We start from the raw sequence: 19,319 nt of genomic DNA, 5'->3' as shown, positions 1-19,319 counted from the left end.
GATATCTGTACACCTCTACATTCTCTCAAATATTGGAGGGTGTGCAGTGAAGATTTTACCCCTGAGGATTTCAGACCACCAAAAGAAACAAAGGGTCGATGTCTGAATTCATCAGCTGGGCCCGTTCTGTTTATACAGTGAACTCAGTTATGTGTGAAAACTTAGTCATTGTCAAGCCTCCCTTTGCTCTGCACCTCCCTCAGCGCTCTGCTCCTCATCACCCGATTTCTAATTCACCGCACCTGAACTCAATTCACTCGCTAATCACTGCCTGCATAAATTACTCACCTTCACGCCACTTCGCTGTCAAGTCTCATACAAAGGACTCTACTTTGACCGTGCTGCTCTCACACAGTGTTTATTTATTTACCTGTCTGTATTTGCTCTTGATCTTTGTCGATATCTGATTAGTGTTTACCTTGCTGTTTTGCCTGTTACCTCTTCTTCAGTTCGTGAAGCTTCTCTTCTGTGATATCACTTGTACGATTGATCTCACTGTGTAAATCCTGTGAATCTCAGTAAACGCTCTCACACTTGTGTGGCTTTAATTCCTGACAGTCATATAGCCTATATATTTATGTTAAAGCAAAAGCACAAGTGGATAACTCAACGGCATTGCTCAGAAATAAAGGATGGTTATATTCTGTAGTAATGTTTTTTTAATTATTATCAGGAATTGTTTATTTTTTTTATATTGTTTTGAAATAGTTTTGGACTGTTTTTGTTTGTAAATGACGCTTGGTCTGTGGTCTGCGCAAGTTTCTCTTGTAAATGACGCACTTCCTGCCTCCTCTTCCAAGTGACGCGTGACCTTACATCATCACTCTCATGAGCGTGCACAGAGATGTACGGAAGTGTACATTTGAAGTTACAAAGTATATAAGTATTTTTTTCTTTCTAAAAATAATCAATCGTTTGGGTTCAAAATAACTTTATTTGTCAACTGGAGTCATCAATTATTTATATAATATTAGGATTATTTTGATCCACCCTAAATATGCATTTTGTACCATTAAAAAATGGAGTACATTCACTTGCATTGTTTAAAGGAGGAGGCCTGAAACACTTAAATTCTGTTTTGATGAAGAAAGAAACTCTGAGTGTGAGTAAATTACATTGTGTAGCAAATTGTTATTTAATTATTTTGGGGTTTCTGGGTAGTAAGTGTTATTTCCTAATTGCTTATGCCTCAAAATGATGGGAAATGGCTATTATTCCCGACAAACCTTGCTTTTGTGACCAGAACAGTGACATTTTTAAATGTACCTATTTCCAATGAGAAAACAGTGGATTGGTGTCTTTTCGTTCACATAAAGTCAGAAAAAACAACATATGAATCCAAATTAACATGTATTTATATTACAGTAATACAAACATGACTACAAAAGATTCAGAAGTGATTCGTTTTTCGAGATTTACTAATATATTGTAAATCACTTTCACCGATCAGCCCCCAAATGTTTTTTAGTCATTTTTGTGTACTAACTGAATGTTAGTAACTAAGAACTCCATTAAGTATCCTGAGCTACTAAATTGTGGGTAGGTCTACTTTTTTAAGACAGTAAGATGATTACCTTACACACTTGTAATGCAAGCAGAGTGTTTGTAATGATGGGTAATGCACTTTTATTGTTGTTTAGCTTATGTGGCTCATATGATATTGGGCTTTTTACTGCAATGGGGAGGAAGTCTGCTGTCAGATTACAGACCTTCGCAATGAGAGCTCAGTGATACTTCCTGATGTTCAGTCCCCCACTCATGTTCTCATGATTCTGCAGCACAGAATGACGACTTTATCTGACAGTGATAGTTTCATGAGGAGATAAACCTAGTGTAACTGGAGATTGTAGTGTGCCTTTGAACCTTGATCTTGACTTGTGTGCTGTAATAGCTTTCAAAGCTTCATATGTCTTATGCACTTCTGATTTATCTTTTTAATCATGGGGGATACTTTTGATCAAAAGCAGATTGTAGAGAGTGAGGGTGTTGTCTGTAAAGTCCTAGTTAAAATCTTATTACTCAGAAATATGTGCAGCTCTGTAGGTTTACTGATGGTGATCTGGTAAAAAGTCAAACTTGAACTGAGTTTGTTGTTTCAAGGTAAAGGTTAAGCCCACCTTATCAAATGCCTTTTTCTTCAATGTTTATGAGCCTCTGGCTGTTCTTCATGGCTTTAGTTTTGAAAATGCTTCTGCAACACACTGTTCCAATGACCTTTTATATGGTGATTACTGGCTGGACCAGCAACCACTACTCTCGGCTTCCTTTCAGCATCAGAAAAGCTTTGTGTCAGTCTGTTCTAGGCCCAAGGATAGTCAGTGCTGGTTCCGTTAGAGGGGTCATGTAGAGAAACAGGCAGTTAAAAATAAAGGCTGAATACCTTGGGACAGTTAGGGTGTAACAGCCTGAAATTGCTGGGTTTGCTGTCCCAGATTTAAATCAGACTTTGTCTGTGGCCTGCTAGCCCAAAGCTACTCTTTAACTGCTCCAAAGCTATTGCACTGAACATAACCCTCAATATGTCAGTCTTTAAGTAGTATTGTTTTCGTTACTAGCCTGCAGTTGTGGTTGCCTACCCCCAACAAGTTTAATCCTTTTCTAGCCAAGCCCTCCATCAGTTTTGTCCAGTTATGTTGGCTGTCAAATGTTGGGAGAGAGGAGGGTTTTTGAACGGATATCAATTTTGAACAGATTCACATTTAAAGAAATAGTTTGCCCAAAAATAAACATTTTGTCTTTAGACACAACTTCTTTATAGCTTATAAAGAAGCCTATATAGCTTTCTGTGCTTATCAGTGAATAATAGTCAGCACGGTAAAATCCTCTGCAAAAAGGTTTGTCTCTTTGATGCTTTAGGTTTAGTCCTTTTATGTGCTGCTGTTACAGCAATCAAAGTACCAAATCAACAATACATGTCAAGACGATCACTTGAGGAAACTGCTTAATGTCATGAACTAGACTTGTACTAGCAATATTATCTTTCAGTTCTGTGCTTTTGCGCAGTGAGGATCATACTGAAGCACTCCGGTTACGTTGAAGCACATCATTCTGTGTTCAGGATGCGCAAGCGGTTTCATTGGAGCCTTTCTTATTTTTTACTTTTCTTACGTTGATATTTTTGCGCAATATGATGTTAAAGTTATTTAGCATATTTATTTGTTAAGTATCCGTTAATTACCATGTTGAAGTGCTGCGCTTAGCACCCATACATTATATCCCTCTGAAACGTATCTGATCGGGGTCACATGAACAAAACCTAATTATTAATTATTCTTAAAACAGACTAGTCGAGTAGTCATTCAAACAACCAAATGACTAGTTGATTATGAAAATTTGTAGTTTTGCTGTGTAGCTACACAGTCTCAAGTAAATCAGTGAATCATTTATGTGGTCTATTTTATTTACATTAACTTTCCAAATGAATCGACTCATGAATCGAAAAATGATTTGGATTTTCCAGAGCTACATATGAGAGAGGACAGTTTAGATTAGTGTTTTTTTAATCCTTCCATCAACTCTTTTGCTGTGGTCGTAATACATTGTGACAAATATAGCATTTTTGACGCTGCACGTTGGAAAATGTAGCTCCTTACTTTAAAAAAGAAAAGAAAAGAAAGAAAAACACAATTGTGAAAAATTTTAAGTTAGTAGAGTCGCTACTTTTAGCAAACTACACCCCGACTCTGCTAATGAACTACCTGATGCCTATTGCACAAAAATACTTCTTGTTTGAGTAGGCAGTTCTTGCCCAGAATAAGCTAACATGTGAACCAGACTTGGTGCTAATAGGAAACGTCTGGCTAGTGTAGTGCATTCTCAATCAGCAGCTAAGAGTATCTTGTCAAGTCACCTGTCTGGGTGTCACAGCTTGTGAATGTAAAATTTCCACACAGACCCCTGCAATGTCAGTTCTAACACTGATGGCCTATTAGGATATTTCTGCAGATGAAGAAAGCTTATTCACACAACACAACTGAGCTTTGTTCAGTCCTCCAGAGCTTATATGAAAATGTCCCTTTAATTATGTATTGTGTGTATTAATGCCTGGAGGCAGCCTGAGACGACCTGTGCTTTCGCTTTTCGGAGCAGATGTTTCTAATGCCCTCTCAATTCAGTTGCCTCAAGGGTTTCGGTGGAAATATCCATATTAGTGGAGACATCAAGGAGAGCAGAAAGAGAAAGACGGAGTCTGGAGAGATTGAAATTGATCTACAGAGGAAATAAATGCTGTCTGTGACTGTCTGTGCTAGTTGTGTTTCTTTGCTGTTGATTTATACTAAAGGTGGGTAGACCAAAATCTTATACAATGGTATGAGTAATTTATAAAATGTTAATGATATATATCTCTATAATTATTTTTTATTAGATTTGTTTTAGAACTTCAATGAAAAAAGATGGAATATATATATATATATATAAAATAGCACATGTATATATAGTAATTAATACATTTATTTTATATAATCATTTAAATGAATATAAATTTACTTAGAAAATGTATTTCTAAAAATAAATGCATTTATTTATATAATAAATAAATGGTAATTCTGTTTTTGGATGATCAAATTAATTAAATACGTCTTCCATGCCAGAGACCCCGGTTTGAATCTCGCTTGGAGCGGGACCAGTTACACAAACATGGAGAGAAACACAACATAGACATGTAGTTAAGACCACATACTTTGGTCAATCGCACAGTATATTCTTTTAAAGTGTAAAATTATTAGTTATCACCCTTTGGCAATGAATGATAGCTAGATTAGTGAGTCTACTTAAGGAATTGAATGACATCCAGAGTGAATGTAGAATTTTGAACATATAGTTTTTAAGATGTTAAGATGTTTAGTTGATTGTGCTTCAAACTGGATTGAATTATAGGTTCATTCATGCTTCTTTTTTGTTATGGAATTTGAGTCTGAATTAATGCCTCACCACATTCGGTCCAATACATAAGAGTTATTTTTATTGCAGATGAGCATAGTCCTTTGATTCAGTGCTACATGTTTCTTCAATATTTTATTAATTTAAAGATCTGAATAGGGGACTGCATGTATGTGTGAGAGAGAGAGATAGTTTGTGTCAATGGGATACTGCATGCAGCCTGTTTCATCACTATCACATACATTGTTATTTCCTGTATGACAGACAGTGGACCATAGCAGCAATATGTCATGTTGTCATGTGTGCAGCTATGATTAAAGGAAACTCAGAGCTTGTGTCTTTTCAGTTTATGACATCCTGACTAATGACCAACCATTCTTTTTGTGCAGTGGTTAATTGGTTAAGCTTACAGTTGCATTTTTTTCCCTTTTTATGGCTTTTTAAATGGAAAGTGGAAATGGGATGGGGAAAATGTTGCAGGCTGGATTGAAACCCACATCCCTCATATGAACATCACAGCTCAATGTGTCAGAGCACAGCCAAATCCGGCCACTCAATCATTTTTATGTGCCCCCACCACCAATTGATTTTAATGAAATTGCCTGATAAATGGGAGTACTCGCTGCACAAAACTCAACTGCTTGATTTCAAAAGCAATAAGTGGTCAGCAATTTGTGGTCTGCAGTCCATATTCAGACTAGAGTGAGTGCTTTTTACATTTTTTTCAGGCCACAGTTCAGCTGTCCTAGTTTTCCCAAACATGACCCAGCACCATTTAGGCACACATTTTTCATCATGTGTCATCCAATAAGTACATCATGTATTTATTCATGTATTTATGCAATCAATATAGATCTGGACAAATCCTCTGACATAAAAAAGAGCAACAGCAGTTGATACAGCGATACATTAGCTCATGTGCAAAATGACAAGGTGGCACACTCAAAAACAGAAAAAAGTACAAAGAATAAATAAACCAATGTGTCTCATTTTGGAAAAAATTGTGCTCATTAGAAGATATAATATGAAGCTCCATTGAACCTGCATAAATCCTATGTTTGATTTTACATCTAATAGCAAAGTCAATTTAATTACAAAGCACAATTAAAAAAAACAGACTGTTGACAAATGTGCTGTGCAATAATAAAATGAAATAAGATAAAAATAACACAGAAAATGAAATACAGCTGGTAACTGTTAATAACAATAATACATATCAAAACTCTGTTGTAACAAATGCCAGAGAGAAAAGATGTGTTTTGTGTTATGATTTACTGTTACTGTAAGTGTCTCTTCCATGTATTTTTTATTACATTTTTTGAAATTACATATGTTAGCCAGCAGGTGGTGGCAAAAGATAATTTTTGAGTGTGATATGATTGGTGAAGTGAAGTGAACCCGTCCGTCATAGTTTACATACAACAGCGCTCCTTGATTGCTGGTATTACTACTACTACTACTACTACAGCTAGAAAATAGTTTAAACGGCTTTAAACAAACAACTTCAGCATTATGGCTCATCACAGCTGAGAGACACAACAGACTGATTAATTAAACAACTCATTACTTACTTCTTACTGGAGTTTCCACACTGGAGTGTGGATGATAATGTTCAAAATGGCAGAGGACAATGCGGTTTCTATAGCCCCCGCTTGGATGGCAATTTTTCCACTGAGAAAGCTGATCTCCAGAAAGCTGACAGCATTTCTGCTTGGCTTTGGCAACAGGTGATCACACACGCTCCATGTCGCTCTTTCTCTCTCTCTCTCTCTCTCTCTCTCTCTCTCTCTCTCTCTCCCTCTCCCTCTACACACACACACACACACACACACACACACACACATACTCTCACATCCATCCTTGTTTATCCAATAACTTGGTAGAAGCAGTACAAGCCGTGATACTATTTCTGAAGTGACATTTTTGAATTACTACTGAAGGCTTGGACGCATCATTTGTTTTGAACCAGCAACGGCAGATTCTGATCCGTCTGGTAAGAAAGTAGTTTCCTGCACAAATGCTATTTTTATGACAATTTTTTATTTTCCTAATTTTACAAAATGTACTTGTTAATTGAACTGTTCTATATGCAATATCACACTCGCAATCAGCCCTAAATCAGCACTGCTATGACAACCTGCGGCCTCGTGCCTGCAGCCGAATCACAGCCATGTAGGGCCATATCGCACTCTTGCTCTTGTGATATTACTTATATACATATAAATATATATATATATATATATATATATATATATATATATATATATATATATATATATATATATATATGTATGTGTGGGTGTGTGTGTGTGTGTGTGTGTGTGTGTGCACGTGCACTTGTGAGTGTGCGCGTGCGTGGGCAGGTTTTAGTGGTTTACGGGGACTTTTTTTTAGATTTAAACTGGTAATTACAAGGGTATTCTACCATAAATGTTGTTTATGAGGAGATTTCTAGTGTCCCCATAATTAAAATAGCTTAAAAATACATACTGTTTTATTGAAAATGTATAAATGCAGAACATTTTATGTGAAGGTTAGGTTTAGGGGTAGGGTTAGGGATAGGGGATAGAATCTATAGTTCATACAGTATAAAAATAATTATGTCTAAGGAGAGTCCCCATAATGATAGATGCACCAACATGTGTGTGTGTTTATATGTGTGCGTGCTGGCATTTATTAAACTATAGTAATGACACTACAGACATGTGTCTCCAAAACCATCAGCTCCATCAGGCCATTGAAACCTGAATGACACCGCTCTGTCAATTCCCGAAGTCTCTTTGGTCTGTGCTGATGAAAGCAACTTTGCCGTAATAGAATTCTCAACTGCCCTTCTCATAGACTGACTCAATTTCATCAACTGCCATACTGCAGAGAGGCCATCCCGAGGACAGTAAAGATTAGAGGATTTTTGATTGACAGGCTCTGGTAATGCAGTGGTGTGAGTGCTTGTCTTTGGGCCTACAGTACTTACAGTTAGTAACATAAAGTATCTTGATCGTTTGGATTGCTTTCCGATTGGATATGCACATTCCATTTACGCCTGGCCACATAAATGTGTCTTTGAAAAACAGATATGAATCCGATCTTCTATTCTCATTCTATTTGCAAACTTAATGAAGTTCCCTTTCATGATGATGGTAATGCCTAGCAGGCAGCTATATTTTTCTACACTTGATGTGAGTTGGAGGTGGCTAAACTTGCTAAAATTCCTTCTACTATTGCGATACAAAAGGCAAAGGCTTTCCATTTTGTCTTTGTGCTCCCAAACTTCTCTATGCTGACTTAGTTTCATTTAGGTGGAGCAAACTTTGCGTATGTGGCCTGAAAAACCAGATGCATTTCAACTTTGCACATCTTGTATGCATCTCCTGAAGTGGTTTGAGTGATCGAATTGCTATCTGTCTTAAATGCATCTTGGAGGGCATTTGTACTTTGTCTTTTCATGATTGGATAGCTATCAGTAAAAATCGCATGAAGTGACCAAGTGTAAATACCCCCTTAAACTTGATGAGATTGAGCTGCAGACCATCTTATAGACCTAAAATCCGATCCTGCAGAGTCATTGCTGTTGTGGTCTTGAGTATAATATATATAGTGAATATCTCAGTAGTGCAAAACTACATTTGAGTTGTACTGCTTCTGTGTGCCCCGTGTGAGGGGCCCCTGTGGAGCTTGCATGTTCTGTTGTATGCTCTGTGATGGTGCGTGCCACTTCAGAGGAGCTAGAGTGCAGCCCTCCTGTGCTGATTCATGGAAGTGAAGTCAAAGGTCAAAGATGAGAGGCAAGGAAGAGAGGGGAGAATGTAAAGAGCTCAACAGCTGCATTTTCTTTATCTGGCTGCTCTATGTGTCTTAGCAGTATTATATTTCAAAATCTCCCTATATATGACCAGCACTCTCTCTTTTCTGCCTTCATTTATCACTTCAAAAAAGTGTAAGATTGTTTTTTCCCCTTTACCAAGCTACACAGGATTCAAATACATGTATGTAATTCTCAACACAAATCTGTAACACTTTATAATAACATGCATTAATAAGACTGAAGACAGAAAAATGTACAGTCGCACGGTCATTGTCACAAAATAAACCCAGACAGGAACCAGACTCAAAGTGGACAGGTCTTGAATCAACTTGAATTGATTTATTTGGCAATAACGACTGGCTGACTGTCTCAAGACTGACACTATCTTGCAAAGGAAATAGCTACATACCAAATAAATGGACATGAATCCACTATATATTAGGTGTTTTTAACTACTATGCACTAGTTGTGACTTTTAACAGTAAGTTGTGTTGTTGCATTGTACTTACATTTGTAGTAACTGTATATAATTACACCTGTAGTTACACTGTTAACCATTCCCCCAATCCTAACCGCTACCCTTACTCCTCAATCTACCTGTACTAAGCAAATGTGAAGTTTGTGAGAAACTTTTGCAAAACAATATGTAGTTACATAATAAATACATTGTATTTAATGTATTTTAATGTTAGTACATAGTAGTGTAAAACTTTAAGTGGATAAATTACTTTAAATAATGATGTGTTAATCATTATATAATGTAATAATGTTTGTTAATGACTCATTAATGAAGGTTGTGAAAGTTATAGTGTTTCTAATGAACTCAGTCTAATCTTATGACAAGCATTCAATAATTCTCCCTCATTTTTTCTCCCCTGCAGATTTCAGTGGCAGATGCCCAGCACCGTATGCCCCTGCCCCAGCAGTACTGAGCAGAGTCCTGTGGACCCCCATGGCTCCCCCTGTGGAGGGAATGCCCCTGGCCCGCTGCCTTGTCCTGCTGCACAGCCTGCTGTTGCTGTTGCCCAGAGGAGTTCCCTGCCGGGGGGCCACACGGGCTCTGGAGTCCCCTTGCCACAAAGCTGAACACCCACTCATCTCTCATACAGGTCAGCATCTCTGTCCTACACACAACAGCCTGATAAGGAGAACTGTATACTTCAATATGTATATCTTTGTTATTGTAAACCAACAGGCTTGAGTTGCTCCAGAGCTTAACATTTACACTAAATGTACATTTTCACCGTAACAAGATTTGAAAGGTTCTGTTAAAAAATCAAATAAAAAAACATGCATTAAATGTCCTTATACCCAGAGGTGGGTATAGCCAAAATCTTTACTCAAGTTAAAGTACAATTACTTTTTTTTAAAAAATACTCAAGTAGAAGTAAAAGTAGTATTGTTAAAAAGTACTCGAGTAAGAGTAAGAAAGAATCCAATTAAAATAATATTCTAGTAACTAGTTACTTCCACATATAACATAATGGACATTTATGCCCCAATATTCCATTACATAATACACATTTAACATGTATTACACAATAATAATAATAATAATAATAATAATACTAAGAGTAATCATTATTTTGATTATTATTATTAGTAGTAGTAGTAGTATTACTAATGGAAACTGTCATCATACACCCTCATGTTGTTTCAAACCATATGACTTTCTTTCTTCCATGGAACAAAATTAAGGAGATGTTAGACAGAAAGTTTCATTGTATGTTTTGTTTCCTCCATATTTTAAAAAGGAATGGTGACTGAGACTGTCAGTGTCTAACATTCTGTTTAACATATTTTGGGTTCCACAATATACAGAAAGTCACACAGGTTTGGAACAACATGAGGGTGGGGAAATTATGACTGAGCATTCATTTATGCTGAACTATTACTTTAAGGACACTGTTTCCTTAAACAGTGTGTTTTGGCTTAAATCAAAGGAACATAATTGCATTGACAAACTCAGTCACCTTCCCCACAACTTAAATTACTAGACTCCCTTCCTAGAGAATGTTTATTGTACTCAATGTAAATTTAACAGCCAATTTTCAATAAGTAATTGTGCAGCTAAATGTCAAAGCCAAAGGGGGTCCGATGGGGCTAATGGAGTGGAAAGGCAAGGTCATTTTTTTTGCTTAGTGATCATCTCTGACTGTAAGTGAGCTTATGTAGAATAAAGCTGCCCGCAATCATGGTCTAATGAATAGTAACACGGACTAGTAGCTATTTAAGCCATTGATTTTCAAGATGGTATGAGTTCACCATCTGTGTTAAAGAACATGTGTGAGATGTCTATCACCTCTTCCACACAATAAACACACACACAAATGCAACACACAAACCTTTTAATTAGCACCCCATTCATCAAATACTATGCAGAGAGAATGGATGCATGCCCTGCAGTGATAGGGAGGTCTGTCACATATGTGTACACAAACACACACACACAAACACACACTTTATAAACTGTTCATTCCAAACCCATATCGGTCCATTGGTACCATTTTGAACCTTGTTCTCCCTGTTTGACTGAGCTTTTGAATCAAAGCTTACTGATCATTGAACAAGTCCCAGTTTACACATTTATTTGCTGCCCTGCTGTATGATCAAATACCCACACACCAGTCTTCACAAAAACTCTTTCTACAGTAAAAACATTTATTTAAACATCACTGGGATCTGTGGGCTGGGCATTGGTCTTTTCTGGCTTTTCTCTTATGTGTTTGGTGAAGTGCTCCACTGCGAATTCTAAAATAAGCCTTGAACTCCGTATGGCCTTAATGGTCCCAGTTCTCATCTGGAGTTCAGATTATACTGCATTTTCTGAACAGGCTCTTGTATTACTGGAAGATAAACATAGAGGTTCAATTGGGTGAAATTCTTGAAACAAGTCAAGAGCATGTTCCAGTCATGTGTCACCCCAAATTTAAAAGACAGAAATTAGAAATTATATTTTTTTTTGTTTGAAAATGACAATTATGCACATTTTCCCAGCAGAATCTCAATTTATTTCATGTGAAAAAGTGTATTTCATCGTAGTATTTATTTTACTATTTTATATATATGCTGATGTAAATAAAATATGCAAAATGCATTGTATTAGAGTAATTTTACAGTAGAATAATACAATAAAAATCCTGTTAAATTTACATTAAAAGACTGGCAGCTATGGTTGCAAGAAATTTACTGTAAAAAAATACATTGACTATGTTTCAGGCGCTACAGGGTGTCAATGTGTTACCTGTATAGTTTACAGTTCACTACCATTTATCTCCTTTAATGATATAATGTTCATAAACAAAACTACTACAACTACAAAAATGTGGTTTATACTTTTACATTTTCTTTAGTAAATCAGATAGTAAAACAAAAGGTCACATGATGACTTTTTCTCTGAAATTTTCTTCAAAGATTGCCTTTCTAGGAACAATTGCCAATAAATATGTGGACAGTGCCCACTCACACAAACAAAAAACACCATCAGGGTAACACATTAAAATGTGACATTAAAATAATGCAATAAACATTCAACAAAAACATAAAGTGTAAAATATAAAACATTCTAAATTGTACATTAATTATATATTAGAAAGAAAGTAAGAAAAAAAAGACAGAAATATTTAAATTCACTGCTAATTTGGGGAATGGTGAAATTATTTATTTTCACTATAATTTTAACAATAGTTTACATAAACTAATTTACTAATTAGAGGAAAATATTTTTTACCATTAGCTATAAGATAAATCATACAAATTACTTCTAAAATACATTTTTGACCCACTTTATATAAGGTGGTCTTAACTACTATGTACTTGATACATTGTATTATTATGGATATACATGTTGTTGCATTGTATCTGCATTTAAAGTACTTGCATTTAATTACATTTTGTAGTTACTCTGTTAAATGTACCCCTAACCTAACCCTAACCCCTAAACCTAACTCTAACCCCTAATCCTAATCCTAATCCTTACCCTACCCTTACTTCTAATCCTACCCGTACCTCAACCTCAGTAGCAGCAAATGTGGGCATTTTGCAGAACAACATGTAGTTAATCTGTTACACCATGTAATTACATGTATTGTCTTTTTAAATAAAATATAAATGTTCACCTTACATGGTAACCAGTTAATCAGTTAACAAATTGAATTGTTTTATTTTGTTTTGTTTTCTGTTAAAATTACACAAAACAAATTCTACAGTGTTCTTTAACTGTAATACAGTAAAAACTATAATACTGTATTACAGTAATGAGAGTCTAACAAGAATCACTAATCGTAAAGTTGTAATGGTCCTAAAAATAGGCTTCAATTTCTTTAATTGAAATGCTGTATTTTTTATTATTTTTATTTTGGTATATGTGACATCTTTTTGTTAGATTCATCCAATTATCAAATCTAGTCACCAACGAACCAGTATTTAACATAGATGAAAAGGATGTAGTTTACTGAAGCTTTTCATACCTAAAAACAGCTATACCCCTGTACAGTATCTGTTTTGCTACAATGTCTTGCTTTGTGAAAGAGTAGGCAAAAAAGCAGTGTTGTGCTGTTCATCTTGACAAAGGCTACATAGAGAGTGTGATTGATGGTTCTTCTTTTTATCTAAACCTTTCAGACTTCGTCAGGCCACACAGTAAGCCAATTTAGACAGAATTAAAGGCGGAAAGAAACATTTTGCTCTCTCCTTAAATTTGCCTTTTTGAATCAAGCCTGCAGTCTGCATTTATAAGAGAGACTGTTCCAAGAAGCCTCTTTGAAAAAAATCAATAAAAAGGATTGAGTCATGGACATGTGTGTCAATCCCAACCAAAAGAGAAAAGCTGGGATTCAAAGATTGTGTATTCCTAAATGGAACACCTCTGTTCTCTTCCCCAGACTGGTGTGGTGACACATTTCTCCATTGACCACGTAATCCTGGTCCATATGGGATCAAAAAGTGGGTAGGACACCACTGACAGTTGGCTTGTCGCTGTGTAGAAGACTATAAAAAAGATAAATATATTTCCTCGCATGTTAGAACCCCAGCTGAGCTCTCATGTTAGATCTCTGTTGTAAAGATAGACACTGGTTGGTGTGGTGGTGGCGTAGTGGGCTAAAGCACATAACTGGTTATCAGAAGGTTGCTGGTTCGATCCTCACAGCCACCACCATTGTGTCCTTGTCACTTAACTCCAGGTAGCTCCGGGGAGGTTGTCCCTGTAATAAGTGCACTGTAAGTCGCTTTGGACAAACGCATCTGCCAAATGCATAAATGTAAATGTAAATGGTTGGTTGTAAAGAAATAATACCTGCACCATAAAACCATAGTGCTGTGCTCATGTGTGGGTGTTTTGTGAAATTATGTTCTAGACAGATGATGTAAATCTAGATTGATGTTGTTCAATCATTGTGTGTGAGGTTTGCATTCTGTTTTAGTCTAGTCTCCAGAGAGCTGTTTTTTTTTTTTTTTGCTCTATGTATGAAGGAGTGAAAACAAGGGTTTCCTTTTGTTGTAGATGACAGGTTTAGGAAGCAGATGGTTCCCTACAGGTATATTTGTCATAACCTGACTGAGTGATGTCTGCACAGACTTGTCAGAGCTCTCTTTGTATTGCGCAGCTTGATGGAAATACAAATTTGTGATGAGGAGGAGGGCGTGGCCGGGCCATGATGGTGCACGGCCGGCACTGAATCAGCTGAACAGCAGGATAAAGAGGAGCCGGAGGCACCAGTTCAAAGGAGAGAGAGATGCACGTGTACATGCTGCTGCTGTGTCTGCGTCCTTATGTTTTATGTTGTTTTAAGTTTATATCATTAAAGTTAAGTTTATATCATTAAAGTTTATGTTGACTATTCTTCTGGTTCCCGCCTCCTCCTTGCCCATCCTTGTAATGTTACAGTGGTGCCAAAAACAAGGAGGGAGGAGAGATGCACTGTTACTTGAGTCCTCGCTACTGCCATCTGCCAGGGGAGCAGCCGCAGCCGTCTGCCAGGGGATAGAGGAGTCGCTGCCAGCTGCTGAGAGCCAGAGGAACCGCTGCCGTCTGCCAAAGAAGGGGAGGAGCGGTTCCATCCACCAGGAGCCAGAGGACTCACTACCATCCTCCTGGGGATGAGCGAGCTGGCGTCCACCAGAAAGAGGAGAAGGAGTTGAGGACTGGGCGACAGCGCATCCGGGAACCGGCAAGCAAGATCTTCTCTCTCCTCTCACTCTCTCTCTCTCTGTCTCCGCTCGCCCTTTCCCTCTCCCCACACCTCCCCCAGGTTTGCAGGAGGCGGGGTGGACCACCGGCTGACAGAACAGCCGGAAGGGCAGAGTCTCCCTTCCAGAGGTGTGGGGTATTAAGTTAGTCCGGTGGTGCCCCGGCGCTGAATCAACTGATCAGCAGGAGAGTGAGATAAAGGGGAGCTGAAGGCGCCAGATCGAGAGAGAGAGACGCACGCTGCCTCATTGCACATGTATCTGTGTCTTTATGTTTTATGTTGTTTAATGTTGACTGTTCAGCCAGTTCCAGCCTCCTCCTTGCCCATCCTTATACTGTTACAGAATTCACTAGACATCATTTAATTTTGTGTCTTAATTAAATTGTAATTTAACCTAGTCAGCACTGAAAATAAACACAGATATTACACCCAGTTTTAAGGACTCTTCAAATGAGAGTCAAAAAGCAGACATACAAATAACAGGCGAAAGGTCTATTCACACTTAGAACAGTCATTCACAGGCTTTAAAACAAGAAGCAATGCATTTGACAATACACATTTCATGTGTTGCAACCCAAGATACAACACATCTGACAAGGGATAGTTGCCATGAAATACTATTGGAAAGTTGATATCCAGTTGTTGTACTACATTTAAATCTACTTTAAAACAGCATTTTCCATTAATGCATGCAGCTTTTAAGAGCTCATGTTACTTGAATCTTGGATTGATCCAAGATGGCGGTGCGGTAGCATGCAGCGGCCACTCCGGATCCAAAATGGTGCTATTTTTGTCACTTAGCCCGACTTTTACGGCCATGGACATCGGCGCGACCGTTGTTCGTGTCTACCATCGCCAGACACTGTTAAAATATAAGATTCATGCAACAACCAAGCTGCATGATGATATGCCGGAGTTGCTACGCATCGGCATCGCCTGATGCCGGTGCCCAGGGAGGGGACATCGTAAGCGGTGTGCGAGGAAGCTAAAGCGCGGCAAGATGGTGGGGGTCCATGCTAGGCTAAAAACAAACCCTAGCCGGCCGGCCCTCCCGTCTATTCTGCTCTCAAATGTTTGCTCCCTGGACAATAAACTGGACTACATCTGACTCCAGCAGACTACGCAGCGTGCGCTTAGAGACTGCTGCATCTTTGTTTTCACGGAGACGTGGCTCAGCGACAGAGTCGGAGAACCTCACCTGGTCCCTCAACACCAGCTCTATTACCAAGAAAGCCCAGCAGCGTCTCTACTTTCTTCAAAGGCTGAGGAAAGCTCATCTCTCACCCCCCATCCTCACTACATTCCATAGAGGGACTATTGAGAGCATCCTAAGCAGCTGCATCACTGCCTGGTTTGGGACTTGCACCGTTTCGGACTGCAAAGCCCTGCAGAGGATAGTGAGGACAGCTGAGAAGATCATCGGGGTCTCTCTTCCCTCCATCAAAGACATTTAAAAAAACACTGCATCCGCAAAGCAACCAGCATTGTGGATGACCCCACACGCCGCTCACACAACTCTTCAAAAATGAGCTCAATTTAATGCAAGTCTTTAATCCAGTAATGTAACACTTTAATGCAGTGATATAATGATAGCTTGATATAAGAATATATTGCGGTATAATGACAACTCAATATGCTTTCTGAAACAAAAGTGTCATTTTCAGTGAATATTCACTCTTGGTGTGAATAGGGCACATACACGCACACACTTCAGTAGCCTGTGTGTTGTTTTTTTACTGATTCACAGGAGTATGAAGGCCTTTAAAAATATGTTACAATTTTAATCTATTTTTACTATGGTTAGAAAAAGACACCAAATCAGCATTTCAGTATAAACACACTCTATGTAAAGTGGTTTTGTCTCATTTTATATATACGCATGCCTTGGGCTCCTCCCACAGTACTTCTGGTTAGAGACATTGTTTTACAGCAACTTTATGCTAGAATTACAAGGACCCCAAAATTTACACAGCTGTGACTTGTCAGATTTTCTTTCCTGCACTTTAAAATTTTTTAAATCAGTACACATATTAATGTCTATTAAAAGAAACAGTCCTTGACCATTCAAGAAAACAGACATTTTAACAGAAAGCATATCAAGAAGTTCCTGAAGCTGTTACATGTAGTGACCTTGAAGGCTTTAAATTGCTTCCATTCTGAGGTTGGTTTTTGGAAAGCTGCCATGTTGTTTTAAATCTTCATGTTATTTTTCTATGACATTCATTCCTAAACTGCCTCTTTCACACCATATGACTCTTGTTCCACAAAGGTGGAAAAAGACCTGAAATAGTGTACATGAAAATATACATTAGCACATTTCATTTTTTAAATTATGACCGCTTCTCTCACAATATGCAAATTGAAAATCCCTGATAAATGTTGGCAGTCATGTGGGCAGTCATGTGTTAATTTATTCAATATTTTGAAACAAGACATTTTTGCCACTTTCTTCTACTAAAAGGTCTTTTAGACTGCATAAGGAGTTGAGTTCTTAAAGACCCCACAAAACCTACTGCTGATGACATCTTTGCACATTGCTGTGAACATTTTGCACACCACTGTACATTTGATCTACCTCTGCATCATTTACACACTCAGAGACTTGTTTTTGCACAATAATCTGCACTGACTCATACATTTATGACTGAAATATTTTGCACTATCTGGGCTACTCATTTTGTGCACCTTCATGCTTATTATTATTTTTTGTATATTTCTAATTTTCTTTATTCCTGTATACTGCATTTAGATATATTTCCTATATTCTATATTTCTCAATATGTTTTACATTTATTTCTTATCTCTACTCTCTTTTCTAAATTTATGTAACAACAAGTGAAAGAGAATGTAACGTAATTTAGATGGAAAGGAGGAGGCGAGAACCGGCTTTTCAATATAAATAATATTTTAATAATAAACTTAAACAGAAGACACAAACACACACATGACGGACATGTCCGTAAACTATCTCTCTCTCCCGCACAATCTGCAATATTTCAGCTCTTTCGGTCTATACAATGAAAGCGAACTGGTGCTAAAATATTGAAGCTCCACAATTCACATAAATCAACACAGACGTTATTCAAGGTCAGGGAGGATGAGGAGCAGACCCTCTTAGTGGCCCCTTACTGGCCCTCCTGGACTTGGTTCTCGGACCTCATGCTCCTCGTGACATTTGGGGAAACACGATTTTATCATCAGGTTCCCCCCAGGCCGCAACTCGTTCCCTCGTGGGACCTCTCTGTGGTCCTTCGGGGCCTTCGAGGATCTCCCTTCGAGCCGCTTGAGTCAGCTGAGCTAAAGGCACTCTCTTTGAAGACCGTCCTCCTGATGGCGCTCACCTCCTTCAAGAGGGTAGGGGATCTGAAGGCGTTCTCTGTCAGCGAACTGTGCCTAGAGTTCGGTCTGGAATACTTTCACGTTATCCTGAGACCCTGACCAGGCTACGTGACCAAGGATCCCACGATCCCTTTCAGGGATCAGGTGGTGAACCTGCAAGTGCTTCCCCTGGAAGAGGCAGACCCAGCCTTCGCGTTGCTGTGTCTGGTGCATGCTCTTCACATCTACATGGATCGCACACAGAGCTTTAGAAGCTCCGAGCAGCTCTTTGTCTGCTTCGGTGGACAGCGGAAAGGAAGTGCTGTCTCCAAACAGAGGATCACTCACTGGGTGATATACCATGCTCAGCATGTGCCACCCCCTGCTTGCCTGCGAGCCCACTCTACCAGGGGTGTTGCGGCTTCTTGGGCATTATCCTGCGGCTCCTCTCTAGCAGACATTTGTAGAGCTGCGGGCTGGGCAACACCTAATACCTTTGTAAGGTTCTATAAACTCAGGGTTGAGCCAGTTTCGTCCCTTGTGTTATCAGGTGACACAAACAAGTATGTTCGGGTCAGCTGGTGGGTGTACAGCTTGCACATAGCTCCTTTCCCCTCCCTTGAGGTGAAGAAGTGCGCTTTCCTCCCAGTTGCGCTCACAAAAAAGTGCAAACCCTGGACGTTCCTCCTCCTTAGCCCAGTGGCCGACGAGTCTTCGGAGAGGCTCACCGCCGCCACAGTACGTGCGTCACTTAGGCCTCCGTACTGTGGTAAGGGCTCCACACGTGCTGGTTGTCTCCTTAGCCAAATCCATGTGATGTATATTCTGAAAAATGGTTTCTCCACTGGTAAACTGCATCTTCCTTGGGCAGAGGGCCCTCTGTTCTTGGTCACCGTGTTTGTAGTAACTCATCCCCTCCTTGAGTAGGACGTACCACAGTGCCGCTCCACAAGACGTGCTTCCGCTCCGACCCAGTAAGACCGTGTGTCATATTCCACTTAGTTGTACCCCCCTCGGGGCTGGGTATTGTCTCTGTGGTGTCCTCCTCTTTGGAGGGATACCCCCCAACCTGAACCTTATATGGAACAATTTGTTCCTTTTTCTTGGGGAGAATAATAGAGAGA

The 19,319-nt window shown here is 38.8% G+C and overlaps 1 protein-coding gene across 1 annotated transcript in view; it reads left to right on the top strand.

The window, feature by feature from the left end:
- The window catches only part of sema5a (sema domain, seven thrombospondin repeats (type 1 and type 1-like), transmembrane domain (TM) and short cytoplasmic domain, (semaphorin) 5A), a 161,983-nt gene that overhangs the window by 28,194 nt on the left and 114,470 nt on the right, over positions 1–19,319 (top strand). Inside the window, exon 2 of the mRNA XM_052113736.1 lies at positions 9,568–9,795. Coding sequence (XP_051969696.1) covers positions 9,639–9,795 — 157 coding nt within the window. The 5' untranslated portion in view covers positions 9,568–9,638. The remainder of the gene's footprint in view (positions 1–9,567; positions 9,796–19,319) is intronic.

Source organism: Xyrauchen texanus, chromosome 41, assembly GCF_025860055.1.
Source record: "Xyrauchen texanus isolate HMW12.3.18 chromosome 41, RBS_HiC_50CHRs, whole genome shotgun sequence".
Taxonomy (NCBI): Eukaryota; Metazoa; Chordata; class Actinopteri; order Cypriniformes; family Catostomidae; genus Xyrauchen; species Xyrauchen texanus.
The sequence above is the reverse complement of the archived record's forward strand: the minus strand, read 5'-3'. Positions and strand labels throughout refer to the sequence as shown.